Raw genomic sequence first — 20,891 nt, 5'->3', positions numbered from 1 at the left:
TTAATCAATAAAGACGTCACTCTATACAAATGGAATTGTTGTCAGGAACAAGTGTTGCACTGCTGGGCAGGAAAGTTCCTGGAAGCCAGGGGTGAGTGTACAGGTAGAGTAGACACCAGAGATCAATCTTTCACTTATTAAATACAAACCCTCAAGCTCATGATGGTATTATGTTTGATACTTGTACATAGTATTCTATGTATTGACTTAAATCACTGGAATAAAGTCAAAGTCTATACAACTACCCCATGTACCCCACACTGGGCACACCTACATTACATGTAATACTCCATATAAAGCTGAGTGAGCAGAAATATATGGAAATTATCAAATTGATTTTCAGTTTCCCTTTAATTCAGGTAGAAGGAAATTGTATCTCTCTAATATCTTTTGGGAGACTTTCAAGCCTCTGTACACCGAAGCGTACATTCCCACATGTGTATGGATATCTGATCAATACATCTTAGAAAGTAAGCTCATATGATTAGCATAATTTATGCTGTCTGCAGATATCCAAACTTTATTATTTCTATCTCCTGTAATATTTCTTCAGATAAACAATAGCAACAACTAGCTAGCTGAACACTGAACTATCTGAAAGCAACTGGAATCTGGAAGGAAAAGACGATGCATTCAGGTGCTCCCCTCTCCAGCCTGGGGAGAGAGGGGGCCATCCCAGAACACCTGGCTGCTGTATCTGTCACAGGACACCAAGGACAGTGTGTGGTTCAGAAATACCAAAGTCCTCAAATAATTCTCTAGAATGAAGAATGTGGCAAAAATTTGCTTTTATATGACCCTTGTCAAACACTCAAAATATGTAAGAAGTCTCCCAAACAGTAAAACAAAGACATTTTTTTACCCTCCACAAGTGGAAAATCCTTTTTAGCTCTTTGTGAGTAGAATCCAAGAATAGGTAAGGTCTTGGTGGCCAATTTTTGTCTATTGGAGACAAGGAAGGCATCTTATTTTTCATTTCCAAGAAGTATTTTTGCACCTGCATTGGGGTTTGACAGAAAATATCATCTGAGTATAATAACCAGAAAAGACATAGCAAGATGTGAAACACAAGCAAACAAACCAGTCTGTAGTGGGCCATCTTGTTAGGTAACTCGCTCAAGTCACAAATCTGTAAGCTGAGGACAAATTGATCCTAGATTTCATGTTCTACCACTACATATACTGCTCTGAAAGAGGGGCACTTCAGAATCTGCTCCCTTGCGTGGCACAGCCTCCACTTTCCTAGGTTTGGAGGGCAGAGACCCCTGATGGGATTAGGGCCCTTATAAAGAGACAAGAGAGAGCTTGCTTCTTTTTCTCTCCTCCACATGAGGACAATCAGGAGACGGTTCTCACTAGAATCATGAGAAATAAATGTTTACTGTTGAAGCTAAACTATCTATAGTATTTTTGTCAGAGAGGTCTGAACCAGACACCTGGTTTTCTTGGTTTCACTTTCTCCAAAGTATGCTCTCTCTTTCAAATGACAACATTTTGTAAATCATATAGGGGTCATTAATAACTCTCCCTGGCATGGTTCTACCTGAATTTGAAAGAACATGATAAAAAAGATCACGATCTCTCAGAGACACTGTTCAGGTTTGCTACCAAATATGTTGTGTATTATTGAGCTGGTGCTATTAATAACTAGTTAATACAATAATGCTAATTAGCAGCATGTAAAGTATAAACTTACAATTCTCTGAAGTGTAAATTCATAAATTTTCTTTCCAGCATTGGCTCTGAAGAATTTCCTGTACTCCCTACGCACCTTTAAAAAGAAGCAGCAGAATATAGAGTTAACGTGTGGCTGGCAGATGCCCATAAAGAATGACACACCTCTACTACAAACAAAAAGAGGTGGAGCAAAAGGACATGTATAAGCACCTTTCTGGAATCAGTAAAATAACTGAAGCATATTCAGACAGTGGATTCTAAGTTGAAGAAAAAGAAACTGGGAGATGAAAAGTAGTAACATCAGAAAGTCTTGATGTTTTAAATCCTCTTAACTAATGTTTAAAGAACCTGATGATTTGATGAGAAACATTTTACAGGCAGAGCTGCAAATTCACCACAAATCAAAATACATTTCAGAAAAAATTATATAAGGCAATTTTCTCTTCAAATTGTTCTTAAAAGGCAAAAAGTATCTGAAGAGCTATAGCAGTTACCAAATCTTGCATATGAAGATAGGACTTTTAGTACTGAATGTGGCTAAAAACAGAATTTACAAAGCTTTTGAACTACCATCCTCTTCCATTTAATTACAATGATTTCTTTCTCATCCCTACTCCTACCATCCTTTCTACTTAATACTATGATACTGCATTAAGTTATCATATTATAGTAGTGGTTTACGTAATTCTTGCTGCTGCATTGTCAGATTTACTTTATATATCAATGTCTAACAAATAAAGTAACTACATGAGTTGTTTGCTAATGAGTGAATGATAGAGCTAAAATTTGAAATTGAGGGAAAATTTTAAAATCTTTATTATCACTGGGCTACAAATGGGAGCTAGAATTTAGCAAAATACTAGTCTACTTGAACAATTCAGACATTATGTATCTTTTCATTTAGTCTTTACTTTTCTGGGTTTAACTGCTTAAAGTCAACACATTTCTAGAGCAGGAGTTGTAAGCTAGTGATCTATGAACCAAACTCAGTTTGTAGACAAATATTTTATATGCATATTTTAAAGTAAACTTCACAGAAGAATTCACACCGTAGTTTCTTTGATGTTTTCTAGTATCTAGCAGAGCAAGCTCTAATGTACAAGGCAAGGGCTGCATTAGACCAGACTTCTGCTGTATTCAGAAGAAACACACAAGGTCCAAACTGCATGAGGCCCTCAGTCCCAATCCACCTTCCATGTGTTCCGACCTCAATCTCTTGACAGGCCTGGCCCCTTTAGACATTTAAGTACCATACCCGTTTTTTACCTGTGGATTATTAAAGTTTAAAACTTTCCCATATACCATCTAAGCAGTTCTTCCTTTTAGTCAAATTCTTTGTTGCTAATTAACCTTTCTATTTTAGTCATGAGTTTATATTCATAACTATTTTGAATCTCAAGCTTTAAAGACCAGGAGAGAGAAGAAGAAAATGGTGTCTATTAATTGGCTCCTCAAATTATAATAGCATAGGAAAGCAGACAAGTTAAAGTGAGGTTACATGGGGAAAAAAAAATCCTTAGAAATATACTAGAAGTCTTACTGTACATAGTTTAAACACATACAATGCCTTTTTTGATAGTCATAGGATAGGCTGTTCTGACCCCCCTTCCTCCTGCTCTCCCCCTAAAAAAAAGAAAAAAGGAAAAAAAAAAAAAACCTACATACTGTAAAAGCCTGTTGTCACCAGGCTGGCACCTAGAATGGGTTCCCCTCATGGGCGCCTAAAAAGGTCCACTGAAATTTGAAATCATTTCTACAAGAGGAATCCAGTCATTTAAAAAGGGCAAAACTATTGTTCATCCCAACATAATTGTCTTTTTAAAAAATGTACAAAATTATCCCATTTTGGACTTCAAAGAAGTTTAATATTCTTTTAAAAAGTAATAGTGGCAAGATAGTAAGGCATTTCTCCTTTGTTGGAAACAGGAGACAAATGTTGCGTGTAAGTACAGTTAATTTTGATTAAACAACATTCACCTACAAATGGAATCTGGTTTATAGGTTGCTAGTATAAAGCCCTGGTATGAAATCACATACAGTTAAATCCAGAAAAGTAAAGATAAATAAAATATGGTCGGTAGCTAGCAGTATAAAGAATAAAAATCCTGACTCAGTGTCATTTGTTCTTTCTTTTTATGAAAATAAAATGCAAATTAGAACAAATTCTTAGTTTTGACTTAAAAAAGCAGTTACAGAACTTGTTCAGAATGCTTCAAATAGAACATCTTAAATTTATACTTGCTACTTCTTAATTTCAAAAATTAATTGATGACTTCAATATAATCAGAAATGTTAATCTACTAAAGATTTATAGGCTAGGGCCTCCCCGGTGGCGCAGCGGTTGAGCGCTGGGTTGCGAAGCTGCCCGCAGCCTCTGCAGCGCCAGTTCGATCCCCGGCTGCTCCCCGGCCACTGGAGGAGGGTCCCACATGGCGCGCAGACCTCTCCTGCCGCCCGCTGCTCCCCTCAGCAGTGTACTTCAGTCCTTCTGCCTGCTCTGCTCCCCGCTCTGGCTCTGCTGAATTCTTTCAGCCTCCCGCGCTTCTGACTGTACCCAGTGCTTGTATAAATAAATAAATAAATCTTAAAAAAAAAGTTCCTTTAAAAAAAAAAAAAAAAAAGATTTATAGGCTAAACTTTCAAGGAAAAATACAGACTTTCAAAGCAGAGTTTACAGATACTGCCAAGTCTGTTCAGACGTAGAGTCAATGATTTCCCAGATAATTTGCAAATATTTACAAGCAGATGAATTTTTTACTTTTATACTGTAAAAGTAAAAAATAACTGCAAAATAGCATCCAAAAAGGGGCTGAATTATTCCAAGGAAAATAATATGGATGGCTGAGTACAGTGATCAGTTCCTGAATATTAGGAATAGAAAATCTTCTAATTGCCTGAAGTTCACTCTCAAGGTTGACTTGAACTGAGCGTCTGTCGTATTTCCTTATGGGCATCCATACCTCACGTAGTAAGCACCACCTGGAAATAACCCTTAAATTAGAAGGCATTTGAATCTAAAGTTCTCATTTACCTGAATGATCCAATGGTGGTCATTCATCAAAATCTCTTTGTTTACTGATGCAAAACCCTTTGGTTTCTATGCGGAACAATTAGCATGAGGGTCACTCTGAAGAAGGCTTTGCTCCAGGTGCCATTGCTGGCACAGAGGCAGATAGAGGGACGTAAAAGCCTGTGATTCCCAGGCTGGCCACTATAGATAGTGGGTCTGCTTTTAGCTCCACTACTGTAACTTTGTCTCAGGAATTAAAACAAACTTAAGACTCATAAAGATGACATAAAACAGAAATTGGGTAACGAAGTATCTTGGATAAATATACTGCACTGCTTGAAAAATACTACTTAAAGAAATATACCACAAAAAAAAAAAATCAGAAAATATTAGTGTACAGGTTTATTCTCACAAAGAAACAAAATTATGCAAGATGACACTGTCAAAGATTGTGCAGACCATGAGCAAGCAAAATCAATAGTTTTCTCAGGGTTAGTAGGTGCTAGGCTTCATTGAGTTCACCCTGGACAGAAAGAAGGGGTTGAAGAAGTACCTTCAGTCCAAGCCAGTAAGCCCAAATGACAGCAACAGCATGCTTACGCCTAGCCTCCTCCTTCAAGCGTTTCAATTCCCTTCGAGCCTAGAATGTTTTAGATAGTAAATAAAAGAGACAGCCCAACGCAGACAGCATAAACGATCAGAAAAAGACACCCCGCCAAACGGAAGAGTCAATTTATGAATAAGGATACCAGAATGATAGAGGAATGGTGCATGATCATTAAAACCCAAAGAATCAGTGTCAGGCTGGTGCAGCCCTTGCATTCTTGCACGGAGACTGTGGTTCCAGAGGGGGGCCTGCTGGGTGGCATCTCAGGTGATGGCTTCCCCAACCCCAACACCCATTTTCTTCCTTCTTGCCCCTGGTTCTCTCTCCCTCTTCACTTCCTTCCCATACTCTCTCCCTCTCAGAGTTATAATAGTTTCAGAACTGTGAGTGGCACCTAATGATTTCAGTAGGCTTCCCTTGGCTGCGAGCATTCGGGGCTAAAGAAGCTGTGAATTCCTGAGTTCTTTCCTTTGGATATATAAAAAGACAATTCTTGTGAACAGCCATTTAGAAAACTGGAAGAAATAAAGGTTGTTTCTCTAAGTTCAATCAAAAAACAAAACTCAAAATTTTCTCAAGTTAGGAAATTACAAGCAGCACATACAAAAATTTGTATTTGCTAAGGTTCCAAGCAGCAAAATACAATGAAGCAAGGTAAAGAGTTAAACAATTTATAGATTTAAAATTAATCTTAGGGAAAAATTAATCTGAGGCATTGCTATTTCAAAAGACAGGAATAAACAAGCATTGATTTTTCACTCCATTATAGTATTGAGACTAGGAAGTAAGCTCATCCAGTGAGAAATCCCAGGAATCATCAACTAACAGTCCTTCTGCTTCTGCTAGGACATTTCCCTCGGTTTGACTAAAGGAACTAATTTGTAGTTCACAGATTTTTCGAGGGAAAACACATATGAACAACTCTGATTCAATTTTGGCACATTAAGATCTTTTGCAGGCAAAAGTTGACTTTTCTCATTTTTCTCACAAGATGGGCCTTTAATGCTGACAAGGTAGACTTCAAAACATACAGCTATAATGAAATTTGTGTTTCTAATGGGAATACACATTTTTAGCAGAGATGACCTTTGATTTTCTAAGTAACAAAAACATCTAAAAATCTTGTCCCCTGGGGAATGTGAAATGTTCACAGAGCCCACGACTCTGCCTGGGGATTAGTGAGAGTATTTCAGGAGGCCTTTGTTTCTGAAAACAAACAGCTGATGCTGAAATTCCTGGGATTCTTCAGTGGCAATTATAGCTAGCTGTGCATGAACAGAGCTTTCTGTTAAATCACAAATGATAATTCCTTTCACATGTAATATTTTTGCTCATAATAATCAATAGCTGCCCCAATGAGCTTAAAAAGCCATTTCATTCATGGATTAATATTTTTTAAGGCATGCATTCAAGGCATTTCTATCATCCACACATTACAAAATACCGATTGGAGCCCAAATCTTAACATTTTCCAACATGCCTCCCCTATCCCCTCTCCCCCAACACACACAAATACCTCTCTAGAAAACCACCAGTACACGTTCGAGGAAAATAAAAAGAAAACTAAACATGCATGTTACTTAAGAATTTTTTCAAAAGAGCAATTACACTAGTGCCTCATTAGTAAGCAATTAGTCTCTTTTGCTACACATGCTTGAGCTAACTCTGGCACTAACAGCTCTGGGTTTATTAAATCCAGCTGCTAGGACATGCACCAGTATGAGCCACGGTTAAATGTCGGCATTCATCCCCAATATGCTAGAGATACATATGATTATTGCAGATTCCAGGATGGAGTGTGGGATGTGCGTATCAAGTACCTTAGATCCAAGCCAGTAAGCCCAAATAACTGCAATAGCATGTTTATTCCTAGCCGCCTCCTTCAGCCGGCTCAGTTCCCTTCGCGCCTGTGATGCATTTGAAAAGGAGTGACAGAAAAGTTTTAAGGCAAGAAAGGTTACCGCTGGTTCCCACTGGAAAGAAGAGAGACACCAGCCACCACCACGTAGTAAACAAAAGCATGTGCCACCACCCACACCAAAATGTCTGAAAGAGCGAGAGGCAGATGCATGCTCAGTAGCTTAAGCCGGTGAAACATTTTCTGCCCCTGAACAAGAGGGTCTGCTGGTCTACCTTCTGCGGAGTCCATGGCCTACCTGGGTACCATGCCAATATGCTGCAATGGTGGTGGCTGCTTCCTTGCAACGCTTTTGATGCTTTAGTTCCCTCAGGATTTTTCGAGCCTAAGGCACAAGATTACCCAGAAAAATAGAAAGTTAACAAAACTGGAATTCACAGTGACTTATAAAAATATATACCTGAATAACCTGCTATAATAGCTAATTCATCAGTGAAAGCAAAAGAGGAAGTTGCTTATTCATCCAAACTGACTATGAGGATGTGGTACATGAAGACAGGGAGTCTGACAACACAGCCCCCGGTAGGAGGGGAACAGCAGCCTCCCAGGCACTAGTATATGGTAGGAAAAGAAGTGACCAGGGAAATACAGCAGGCACACGAGAAGGGCGGATGGAATAGGTCTCAGATGTGCCTGGAGAGTCGCCAATGAGCTAGCAAAGTACATTTTATCGCAGTATTATTTTCTGGACTATAACTGTTTATTTCTTACTCAAAAGTGAGTAAGAACATTTGCTAACATAAAACTTAACATTTGCTAAAATAAAAGTATATTGCTGGTCTAAAACCAGTGGCTACTTCCCAGAGCTGCTGGAAACTGATTTTGTGGAGACCTGGAAGATGCCTGGTTTGGAGCGGGTGTAGGGAATATGGAGCTACTCAGGCTCTTTTTCGCCTCCCCCACTAGTCTCTATGGCCGCCACCTGCAGCATTGCTTTCCTCCTGCGTTTCATTGCCCACATGTGATATTGTGTGATTGCAAAAAGCTCTTGGGAGTGGAACATGGAGTACTATGATGGCGGCATGCGGGTTGAGGAGCATGAGTGTGGTGTGCGCGCCTGTCATCACAAACGCCCGGGCCAAGAAGCTGGAGGGCTCAGGGCGCACGTGCCTGTAAGTATGGATGCCCCAGACGGAGATCATTTTGAGAGAGAAAAGAGAAGCAAGAGAGAGTGGGGAGATCCCAGGGGCTGGGAGGCTCAGTTGCTGCCAGCCTTCGGACCCCCCTGCCTGCCTCCTTACCTGCTGGTCTCCCTGTGCACCTGGTTCCCTGAGTCAGTATTAAAGACCTGTCAAATCTACCGAGGGCTCCCAGACTCCTTATCCGTTTGCCCAAATCAACAATGAACCTACCCGGTCTAGGATGGTTGCACAACAGGTGGACTTTGAGTCCTGCCTCTAAAGGGGGCCTACTAATAAGGTCAAGAAGAATGTGCAGGCAAGCAACTTCACTTACTCTACGTGCTCAGATTTGTATTGTGGCCTTTGCTGGGGCACAAACACCAAGCCTTAGGTTGCCCGTGGGCCTGGACAAAGATCAGTTGATGCCACTGAACTTCTGGTCTAGGGCTCTACCCTTGGAAGGGGCTCCAAGCTTGGGAACTACCTTGAAATAGCTCCCCTGAATCCTCAGTCCACAAAAATCTCCTAACATGACAGTGATCAGAATAGGCCTATCTTTGAACTAGAGCAAGGGTCAGTCAACATTTTTTGCAGAAACACAGCTGGTAAGTATTTTTTGCTTTGCAGGGCCTACACAGCCTCTATCACAGCTTCTCAACTCTGCCAATGTACCGCCAATGAAGCAGCCACAGACCAGATGTAGAATGAATGAGTGTACCTGTGTACAATTAAACATTTTTTATGAACTCTGTATTGCATATAATTTTCATATCATAAAATAATGTTCTTCTTCAAAAAAACAACAATAATGGTTTAAAATAATGAACACCAAAACCACTCCTAGCTTGAAGGACCCGGAACCAGGTTACCCACTGTGACGCCTGCTAGACTGGTCAAAGCTCAGACTCTTTTTTAATCATTGTGGGGAGAGATAGTCACCAGGAGGTTATAGAAGGGGGTGCTGTGGTCTGGCAGGACTCACAGGTACAGGACAACACCGTCACTAGCCTTCTGGACTATAGCTTCCCTTATAAACAGGGGCAGGAGGATACTGAAATCATGTTCAGTATTATTTCAAGAGCTTCCTGCTAAGAGAACAAAGCATTTACAAAGAAGGCTGGTTAGGAAACAGCCAAGACATGGTCACCGAGACCCCAGCTTGGTGCATAATATTTATTCTTTCCATCTGACTGTTTACAGGGGAGGCAGGAGATGAGGAACCCTCCCCTGCAAGACAAGCCTAAAGACATCATCCTTTGTGAAGAAACCAAAAAACCTCAAACAAATAAGGCTCGCTTCTTTTAAACTCACCTTCCAACCCCGGATGTAGGACTGAATTAGTAAGGTAGAACTCTTTATCTGTTGATACCTCTTTTGTTGCTGTAGGATGAAAGGGGAAGATATTAGCAGTTCTTTTTACCTATCATTACTCCAAGAATTGGGAAAGGTTATTTGCTAACTTACTGCAATTAACTCAATCAACTATATTTTAGGAACCAATAAATAAAGATACCAAACTATCATACAATTCAGAATTATTACAGTTAATCCAAAGCGTCCTTCTAAGATGCTAAATACTATTAAATAATTTCCAGTTGACACAGGAGACACCATTATTAACAGTTGTTCTTTTTATTATATTGCTATAATACAGAACCTGATACCCAGAAAATACTCAATAAATGCTGAATGAATAACACACTGAGTTCAACATTTGCATTTGCTGTTCTCTTCTTTTGGTGCCATTTCTCACCTACCTCCCTGGTTCTTTTAAGGTTCACTCTGCTTTAAAGCTGGGAATTCAGCTAACAATAAAAGTAAACATAAATCAACTGATTAAACTTATATTGATCTCTTATTCTGCATAAAGCCCTTTCACAGTAGGGCTATACATGTGAATACACTCTGACCTGCACTCAAGGACTTGCAGTAGACATAAGTCAGCGACGAGAAAAAGAAATAGCAGCCTGAGAGAGAGGAGCCTGGCAGGCAGGTCCAGTGGCTGCAGAGGTCACCTCCAGGAGGGGAATGTACAAGACCCAGTGAGGCTCAGGCCTGGCAAACGCAACATCCAGAGGACTTGCTTACTTTTAGGACCGAGCCTAAGTGACTGAACCTACTGGAATGTTATCCTCAGAAAGTGAGCTCTTACTATAGTTAGTGTGGAATATTTACTAGAACTTGGGCATCTGTGATGAAAACACACAACATCTTTAAACAAAGCACTGAAGTCGTGCTGTGTGTCTTTCACTCTGGTTAGATTGCTCAGCTCCCTTTTTGGGGGGGGGAAGAGGAGGGAAATGACATGACTAGGTTAAATTCTGGAATATCTAGAGGAAATAGAGGTTGACGTTACCAACAAATGAGCAATAGGATAAAAGATGCTAGAGAGGAAGGCAAAGAGAACCCTGAAAACTGCCACTACTTTCTCTGGGCCTCAGTTCCCTCATCTATCAAATGAGGAACTAAAAAATCTCTAAGATTCCTCATAGAATCTTAGTCCATGGTTGTAAGAATAAACTTTATCTACAATATCTGACCATTGCTTCCAATATCCATTTGGTACCTCAACATTTTCTTTTTAAATCCCTGAATGGGGCCTCCCCGGTGGCGCAGCGGTTGAGCGCTGGGTTGCGAAGCTGCCCGCAGCCTCTGCGGCGCCGGTTCGATCCCCGGCTGCTCCCCGGCCACTGGAGGAGGGTCCCACATGGCGAGCAGACCTCTCCTGCCGCCCGCTGCTCCCCTCAGCAGTGTACTTCGGTCCTTCTGCCTGCTCTGCTCCCCGCTCTAGCTCTGGTGAATTCTCTCACCCTCCCGCGCTTCTGACTGTACCCAGTGCTTGTATAAACAAAATGAACAAACAAATAAAATAAAATTAAAAAAAGCCTCTATTAAAAAAATAAATAAATAAATAAATAAATAAATCCCTGAATGGTTTTACTGTATATCATTGTAAAATTTATCTTAAGGAACCATGAAATATCACAGAATATGGATTTAAAAAGAATTAGTAACTGAAAATGGACATTCAGAAAATTGGAGTTATTTAGTTAAGGTAAATACTGAGTTTAATTACTGGCTTGAATACCATGGAGTAAACTGATTGAGGTAGCTAGTTCAAATTCTGAAACGGATATAACACTAGAGAACCAAATACTTTCTCTATACTCTTAACTGCAGGAAGCAATTTCAAAGATCTCTTTTAAAGGGTAAGCCATTTGTCTTTAGCTTAATCATTTAAGTACCTCATTAATTTCTAAAACTTGGAAATCACAGACTAAAATGTGTTATATGAGAATAGGTCAATATAAATTATGTTCCGATTACATATGCCTTTCTGAAAAGAAATAACATTATCTTAAAGGAGATTTGACCACAAATTTGCATTGCAGCTCATTCTCTAGTAAAAAAGCATAAAATGAAAAAAAGCATTTAGAAATAGTGTTCTTTCCAGTAAAATCATTCGGTAGACCACAAATCAAAGTCAAGCTAGTCTAGAGACAAATATTAAGATTTCCCTCAAACCTATGGTATCCCTTTCCAATAAGAAATTCCATTATCAATTAAGTGAACACACTTTATTATTGACTCAATGGGGCCAGATATCTGAGGAATAAAGGAAATCCAACTCTATAACCAACCTGGAATTCTACTAAAATGTGGCACTTTCTGGATTGAAGCCACTTTCAGTGCTACTTCAATAAACCAGTAACAAATATTTTAGAAAATTGATCCTAGAATATTTAGTAAAAAGATTAAATGACATTTTCCCTTCTATCTAATGACCAAACTCAAGATGCAGATTTCCCACCATACACACACACACACACACACACACACACACACACACACACACACAGTGTGCTACACTAAACTTGAGTTTTGAGGTTGTCCTGGATACAAAACCCCATCTCTGTCACTTAGTAACTTAGCTGTGAGGCTGTGGGCAAGTTTCTTAAATGCCAGTGACTTAGCTTTTTCATCTTTCAAAAGACCTTTCATTTCATGGGGGATGAGAGGATTAAATATGCAAAAATTACAAACCTAACACCTACATAACAATGATTTGCCATGACTGTCATCACTACAGATTAAACATGCTGTGGATTCTCACCGCATATCTCCTGGACCAGGCAGCAATCACAATTTGGCTTTTTCTCATCAGCAGGAAGTGTGTGCGGCACTTCCACCCGCGGTAAATCTTCTGAATGAGAGTGGCCAAGTCCTCCAGCCGTTGCTTCCTTAGGTCCTCTAATTTGAATAGCTAGTAAGAAATGATAATGGATTTATAAAAATCCATGTAAAACACATGGCACACATGAAAATTAGTCTCAGGAGGTAAAATGCTTTGATGTTGGAGTCAAATACTTGGAGGAAAAAAATGAGTAATTGTCTTAATTATAGATGATATGGTAACAGTCCATGCAAAAACTTTCTTCATGAATCCATGCATGACCCATAATTTAGATTCTAGTTATTTAGGCAAGTCAGAGATGGATGGGCTGAATTCAGCTTACGTTTACCTTTATAGCATCTATTAGGATGCAATTATTAGTGGAAGGAAGATGCTGGCAAAGTTACTCTCTTGAACAATTTAAGCACTTTGCAAATTCTCTAAATTTCCAAATTGCCACAAAATTCCAAATTCTAAATTTCCAATGGCCAATCTAATTATATTTCATTCTAGTTCATTTATTTCATGCAGTGCTAAATAATAGGGTTTTCTTCCCAACGATTATCGTACAATTCAGATTTTACAAATAAAGATTGAATTTTCATCCAATTCCAACGAATAAGGGGGGATTTATTGTGATTGTTTATGACTTCTTAAATGTTTCATATCTTATCAGTTCAAAGATTTTGAAATTTCATAAAAAATACAGTTGTTCTTCCATTCCTACTAATTTGTCCATTCTCTTACATTTGCAGAGAAACTCAGGAATATAGCATTCTTGGCAGCATTTTGGGTAAAGTTATAAAGTTAAATGTGCTTTAAGACCTTGCCTATATAACAAGTTCAAAGTGTAAAGGTTTTGATTACATACTGTTCTTGGGTTTCGTATGAATATCTTTGATCTACCAAAGGAGTATTCTTCCACAGGAAATTCTAATTCATTAAACAGAACCTCCACACCAGCCCTATGAAAATAAATAAAAATGGTGAGTTTTCTGAGTTACAAAAACAGTTTATGATCTCTTAAATAATGATATCAGGTTCTCAGTGGTATAAAAAAAAAGCATCATTTCCAAGTAAAATTGCTCTTTGAGAAAGCACCCTTCTAGCAAAGAATTTTTAGATTGAATTCCACAAATTAAACCAAATCCAGTAAATGCTGAAAAAGTAAACTTGGGTTCAGAATAACACAGTCCAATAAAATGGGGTATAAAGCCAATTTCTTGATTTCATTAGCAAAGGCAACACTTGTATCAAATATACCAGTAACCATGTTCCAACCAGGATCAGAAGGTGTGCGAGAAAAATCACAGCCACTCAGCTAATTCTTAAAAGCATTCTAAGCACTATCTCTGTCCTTTGGAGTGTGGGCAGAGCCCAGGAGAGTGCTAAGTGCCAGACCAATGGGCTTCATGTGATAGGAGCAAAGCCTGGACTTGTTTATGAACTCTCCATCCTGGACCCTAGTTTTGATATCAGTCTTTATCTACCCATAGACTGGGGGCTGGGCAGGACATGAATACATGTTCTATATATTATGGTATACACTGATCACAGTACCCTGCAAATTAGCTGAGGGAACTGAAAACGTACCAGACCCTACATTATTTGGATACTGAATGGTATGTGTCAGACACCATACTACATATCTGGAGTTTTTCTTTTCATAATACAGGGTGAGTGTCTAATACTGCTGATATCCTGTGAAAGGTAAGGGCCAGTGAGTAGGGGGAGACAACACTAATACAGTGAAATGAAAACCTAAAGTTTCTGCCTGAGCTTGAAACAGGCATGACAGCCTTCCAGCAATAGTCCAGAGAGAGCTTCTATGTCCAACAGAGAAGGGGCAACTTCCCCAAACAATGAAAACAGAAGAAAGCTCCTGGCAAAGGAGAGGCTTGATTTCTCTTCTCTCTGCATGGGGAGGCTTGCAGGAGCTGCTCCCAGGGTGGGCCTGTGCAGAGCTGCCCTCTTACTGGAACTGGCTGGGTAAGTACAATTCAGGGCAGGTGAACTGAAAGCTGTATGTATGGCTCTGGGGCCAGGCAAGTATTTTAATCAATCTTTCCTGGCAATGACACTGATACTGTGAACCCAATCAGTTCCTGTATCCATTTCTCAATTGGTGCAGACCTGGGCAAAGAGTGGGGCCCTCACTTATACCCAGGGAGTGTCCCTGAGGTTAATCCTCCAGAGAAAAAACAAAAAGTGAAAGAAAAGCAAAAAGCTGAGAGTAGTGAGCCAAGATGCCTCTAACTCAACTCTTCTATGATTTCTCACAAATATACTTATCAGTGACAAATAATCTCTTCTTATCTTGACATGACGTATGTTAATAATTCCACTGACACAGGAGTCTCAAATGTGGATATAATGAGCCCTATTTGGACCTTAAAGAAAGTTGAGACCTCTATATAAGTAATCAAGAATTAGCACAAAATCGTATCCTGGTGGAAGAGAACTTAAAACAGAGGTTACATCTCATTTTCATAGAAAACGATTTTGCTTCTCAGCAACTAAAGAAAACAGCATATTACTGGTATGCTTTACACTTCATTATTCAGTATGACCAAGGAGTATCTTACCTTGCTGGTCCTTTCCAATGAGGCCATGTTTGCTTACAAAGCATCTTGTATCTTTCTAGACATGGTTCATAGGCCTGCCTGAAGGCGTAGCCTGCCCTCCTCACGCGGACATTCTCCAAAAGACCCAGGTACCTTATCTGATGGCACACTAGAGCCTCATTGAAGATGTGTGCTGCCTTTTTGTCATTTGGCTTGATACACCTAAAAGATTACAAAGATTATAAGTTTTAAACTCTGTCCCTTATGGAGATACGTCAGTGTTTTACAAAATACCATGGGTAATTATATCATAGTGAGATGACTAGAATGGACCCTTGAATAACATAGGTTTGAATTGTGTGGATCCACCTATATGTAAATTTCCTTGTAGACAAATGATCTGAACTTATGATATTGATACAGTAATGTAACTATATTTTCTCCTCTTCATGATTTTCAATATAGCATGCAACTGTTTTTTTCAGTCTTTTTATACAGTATTATTGTAATACAGTATGCAATATTTATATAAAACATACAAAATATGTGTTAATCCACTGTATGTTTTTGGTAGGATTTCTGGTCAACAGCAGACTAACAGTAGCTAGTTTTGTGGGAGTAAAAATTACACAAGGATTTTCAGTTATGTGGGGGTTGGTGTCCCTAACAATAGTCATTTCTTTTGAAATTACTTCAAATCATTTTCTAACAACCTAAAAATAAACATAATACTACATACACAACCATAAAAAAGAATAAGCTGTGATAGATACAACTACATTGATGAAATAATGCTGATATTCTATTGAGTGTGAGAGTACATATTTTATGATTTCACTTATATGAAGTTCAAGCAAAAGTAACCTCTGGTTAAATCAGAACTGTTACCTATTAGGAGTGGTAGGGATGGAGACTGATAGAAAAGGGACAAAGGGAACCTTCTGGGCCGATGACTGTTTTATATCTGCTCTAAATGGACCTAAGCACATATCCACATTTACAGGAATTCAGCAAGCTATACAATTAAGCTTTATGCATTTTATAGTATTGTATGTTTACTATATTTCAGTGGAAAGATTAAAAACATCACCTCTCTCCAATAAGACATATTGCTCCCATGTAAAGACTACATTCCCCAGCCTCCTTTGCAAATAGGTGTGAACGTGACTAAAGTTTTGGCCATTAGATTCTGAGTGGAAGTAAAGTTTGCTAACTTCTTGGTTGTATCCTTAAAAGAAAGAGATTTGCTCGCTCCTATTTTTCTCCCACTGACTGCTATCTGGGAAAGCTGATGTGGTGGAGAGCCATCTTTTATCATACGGATGAGGGAAAGATCCTAGATATGGCAGTGCCACAAAACAGAAGGAGCTGCTCTATTAGCGCTGTAGTCCTTATACATAGACGTGGCATATGCTATGTCAATCTTGGTAAGCCATTGCTATTTGTGAATCTTACTGCATCAATCTCTGCATCCTAATTAACAGACTATTACACATTTATGAGTGTATCGGCTTTGCTGTGTTTGTCAAATAAATTTCACACACATGCAATATGAGACAAACTTACCTAGCTTGTCCTTGGTGTTTTTATGTTTTTCTTTTTACACTTATAAAAACAATGTCTACTCTTTGGCTTAAGAATCAACAAATTTCTGGACCTACTAAACATAGAGCTTCCATATGATCCAGCAATTCCACTCCTAGGTATTTACCCAAAGGACACAGAAACATCAATTCCAAAGAACACCTGCACCCCTATGTTTATAGCAGCACTGTTTACAATAGCTAAGCTTTGGAAACAGCCCAAATGCCCAAAAATAGATGACTGGATCAAGAAGATGTGGTACATATATACCATGGAATATTACTCAGCATTCAAAAAAGATAAACACATGCAATTTGCAGCAACATGGATGACGCTGGAAGGGATCATGCTCAGTGAAATAAGCCAAAAAGAAAAAGAAAAATACCGGATGGTCTCACTCATAGCAGGGATCTAGAAAACTTAAATAAGGGACCAGGAAAATGAATAACTGTAAGAAAGTAAAAATCAAAATCAACAAAAACTATGAACCAGAGACACTTTTTGGGGGGTGGGGGGCGGGAGGGGAGGGATTGGGTTCAGAATGGGGGGATTGCAATTGTGTGGGGAATATAAAAATAAAATTTATTAATTAAAAAAAAATCAATGATTGAGTGTTTTTCAGATAATTGAATAAATCAAAATGTCTACTGGCTTTAAATAATAAAAATGACCAAAGCAAAAAAAAAAAAAGAATCAACAAATACATCAACAGACCAGAACAGTGAGTTTCAATCTAGACCCTTACACATATATTCAACTGATTTCCAAAAAAGGTATCAAGGCAATTAATGAAACACAGAGGTATGTTTCTTTTCACTATATGGTGCCAGAGCAACAGGATATCTGTATTTTTTTTTTTAAAAAGGGACCTTAATATGAAAGCTGACTACAAAGATTCTAGAAAAAAATGTAAGATAACATAAACATAAGATTGGAATTTATTGAGACTTCTTAGAGACATACTGAAACCATTAAAAGGGAAAAGGAATGAAGGACCCTCAGGGGTGATGAAATTATTCCATGTCTTGATCTGGGTACTAGTTACCAAGTGTATGTAATGGTGAAAAAATAATCAAGCCATTCACCTAGGATCTGTGCATATCACTAAAAGTAAATTATACCTCAATAAAGTAGTTGAATAATAATTTTTATAAAACTTCACTCAATTGAGAACTACTAAAGAGAATGATCATAGAACATTTCCTTGTCATTTTTTTCTCTTGAATCTAGGATCTTTACTTTAGTATATGTTCTAACATGACTGTAATTAAATCCGGGGATTTTGTCTATTTGTATTTGTTACTAATGTAAATATTTGGTAAATAAGCCAAACACCAAAATGTTCTTCACTCTAGTTTCCTTCTAACTGAATCCCCAAAGACAACTATAGGAGGTATGAGTGAGTGCGTGAGCTAGGTGAAATTTGACCTGGTAGACACACACCTCCTGGTCTCCAGTTCAACTGGAGACTGCTGACTGGTCCTCACTGAATCTTAAGATAGCTAGGTTTAAGATGCCCTGGAAACAAGGCACAAAAAAAAATTCTTTTAAGGGATTCTTTCTATTGCTTTGAAAAAAATACAGATTGCTTTTAGGAATCATTACTTTCTCCAAGCCTGTAACTTGCACAGGAAAGAAAGAGGCACCAAATTCCTAACACCACCATTGCTTCAACACTGAGTTCTAAGTTAACAGAACAAAAATCTAAAATGAATCCAAGTTTTATGCAAAACTCTTACCAAGAAAAAAACTTTACATTTGCTTCTTATGACTTATATAAATATATATATATATATCTATACACACATACTGAGAGAGAGAGAGAGAGAGAGAGAGAGAGAGAGAACCCCTAAGTGCCAACAACCCAATGTCATTATTTATTCCCATTCCCTACCATGTTTCCCCACCTTTTTAAAATTCCTTATTGTGGGGAAGGAAGGGGCAGTGAAGTATTTTTTAAGCAAACCTATGATACCACATTATTTGACCTTTAAGTTCTTTAGCTTTCTTCTGTTTCAGCTACACTTAGATTTAAGAAAACAGGAATATGTTCTTCCTTACGAGTCCCTTCACATTTGAACTGTCAAAGTAGTTGAGGTGCAGAAATACCTAATGTAGTTTGGATTCTTGGTCTGTAGGTTTTTCATCAGAGTGGCCACAGAGGCCTTGAACTGTGAGCCCGCTGTAGGAGGCCTTTTCAGGTTGATCTTGGCAGGGTTCCCTTCAGGGAACAAAGACTTGATGAGGGTGTGGCCGGCCTTCCACATGGCTTGGGACAGGTCTCGATAGAGAAGGTCATTGTTTTTGTCAACAAATCCTTCCACCTGGTACAGCACCTAGGAGCAGCATATGTGACATAATGCACACTAGAATGTCAAAGAACTGTTAAAAATGTTTCAAGACTCTCTATATTTCAGTCTCTTCAAAAGATCCCCGACACATTAGTCATACTCTAATACCAAATTAGCCTGCAAGTTTAAATTCCATCTGTCTAAATCACAGAAGGGTTCAAAATAAATTCTATTACCCTTCAGGATTTGCAAGAATAAACTCTAAAAATGTTATCATAACATTTTCAAAGGATTTTAGTTTTTTTTGGTGTTTGAGCATATTTTTGAGGTTTTACTTTTATTTTTTCACTCACATGTGCCAGTTCTAGTCTGTTTAAAAGAAGGCAGGAGAACAAAAAGTAGAGATAACACCAATGTTTTTCACAGACATACTAATAAACCAGCAGGAAAATTGACCAGAAAATTACCTTCTAATTAATAGGCTAATGAAAAAAAATAAAGCACCAAGTTCCAACACTTAGAAATTAAAGATAATTCACATATCCAGACTCAATTTTTACTAACTACCTAATTATTTTCTCTTTTTCAAGTCTGCCACTTTATAAGGAAGGAGGTGTTTAATCAACCACTGTTTAGGATTTTAAAAATTAATCTACTGTTAAAATTGTTTACATTAATATTTATTAAATAACATAAACTTAAGTCTCCAAATATCAGGCAACTGAATAAGTGTTTTTTTAAAAAGAGCTGATATTTCTATTTTTTCAAAATCTCAATCTAAGTATTTTTCTGAATGGTTTGTGCTTTTAAAGCCTTTTGTGCTTTTAAAACCTTTTGTAAGTTTTCAGTGACTCCTAATTTTCACTGGCAAATCCTTTCTTAGGATTGATAAGATCTTTTTTTAATAGGCTAGTTTGAGCTTGAAAAGAATGAAATCTATTTTTTAATAAATTGGAACCCTTTCATTAAGTCCACTGCTCTCGGTATTAATAAGATTTTGCTCAACCAGTCCAGATTTTACTTCTATTAAACTTTTATTGACTCCACTATTTGAGCAGTTCACTTTGTCCTCACAAGTTGGTGCTGGTCAGAATGCCCATCTCTGAGGAAAACCCTGTAGCCCAACTGGGAGCTCACAGGTCCCCCATACCTTGCCAGCATAATGCTGAATTCTGAAACAGCTGTGAGGCAGGGACGTGTCGTTGAGGAACCGTGAGCACTTGCTCATCCTGCTTTCAAAGTGCTGGTGGGTGGCACAGACTTGATTCAGCTTTTCTAAGAAGGTCTCGTCAGTGACTGTGCCGGGTCTCAGGCATTCTTCATCCAGCATGGCTAGAATTCCATTTGTGTTCTGGGAGAAAGGAAATAAAAAGGTTTCCTTCCTTCCTCATGGCATTGTTTTAATAATTATTCCTAATTATACTAGCAAACACAATCAACTTAGTCACAAGAAAATTCTGTTCCGTTACAACAAAAAGCAGAAAATCAAGACAAATAACAAAGAGCCAGCCCTCTTCCAAAGTGTGCCAGGTGTGTGGGAGCGCGCGTGCGCATGTGTGTGGGGGAGGGCGGGGGGGGGGGCTGTATGGGTCTCCCTTTACCCCTACTCTGCTCCTCCCACAGACTTTTAAGGGTCACCTCAACCACCACAGCTGGCTGATGACAAAAATTCATATTGTTCCAAAAGGATAAGTGAGATCTCAAAAAGATCAAAAAATAAATGTAGAAGACAGAAACTAATGTGACAATAGTAACTGTAACCTGTGGTCATAAAGCACAAAGCAGTCTTCTAAGGCCATTATTTGATATGTTGTTTGAGAACTAAATTGGTTTCAGACATTTCCAAATTGTTCATCTGTTCAAAAAATTTTTGCTTTCTAGAAAAAAATGATGTGATTAGGGATGCTGCTTTTAATGATCAGTGCAATCAAGCTGTGTTTCAAGA

At 38.5% G+C, this 20,891-nt stretch overlaps 1 protein-coding gene across 3 annotated transcripts in view; it reads right to left on the bottom strand.

Annotated features, from left to right (window-relative positions):
* MYO1B (myosin IB) overlaps positions 1-20,891 on the bottom strand; it is a gene marked incomplete at both ends in the record, with an annotated part of 128,230 nt that overhangs the window by 9,255 nt on the left and 98,084 nt on the right. The window contains 11 exons of one of the 3 annotated variants that reach the window (XM_084228586.1): positions 863-997; positions 1,697-1,771; positions 5,241-5,327; positions 7,115-7,201; positions 7,451-7,537; positions 9,645-9,713; positions 12,448-12,597; positions 13,379-13,472; positions 15,093-15,293; positions 18,765-18,991; positions 20,097-20,297. In XM_084228586.1, the coding sequence (XP_084084712.1) occupies positions 863-997; positions 1,697-1,771; positions 5,241-5,327; positions 7,115-7,201; positions 7,451-7,537; positions 9,645-9,713; positions 12,448-12,597; positions 13,379-13,472; positions 15,093-15,293; positions 18,765-18,991; positions 20,097-20,297 (1,413 nt within the window). The remainder of the gene's footprint in view (positions 1-862; positions 998-1,696; positions 1,772-5,240; positions 5,328-7,114; positions 7,202-7,450; positions 7,538-9,644; positions 9,714-12,447; positions 12,598-13,378; positions 13,473-15,092; positions 15,294-18,764; positions 18,992-20,096; positions 20,298-20,891) is intronic. The other 2 variants (XM_084228587.1, XM_084228588.1) reach the window with 2 other exon arrangements.

This window comes from Talpa europaea (assembly GCF_964194135.1).
Source record: "Talpa europaea genome assembly, chromosome: 1".
Lineage (NCBI taxonomy): Eukaryota > Metazoa > Chordata > Mammalia > Eulipotyphla > Talpidae > Talpa > Talpa europaea.
The sequence above is the reverse complement of the archived record's forward strand: the minus strand, read 5'-3'. Positions and strand labels throughout refer to the sequence as shown.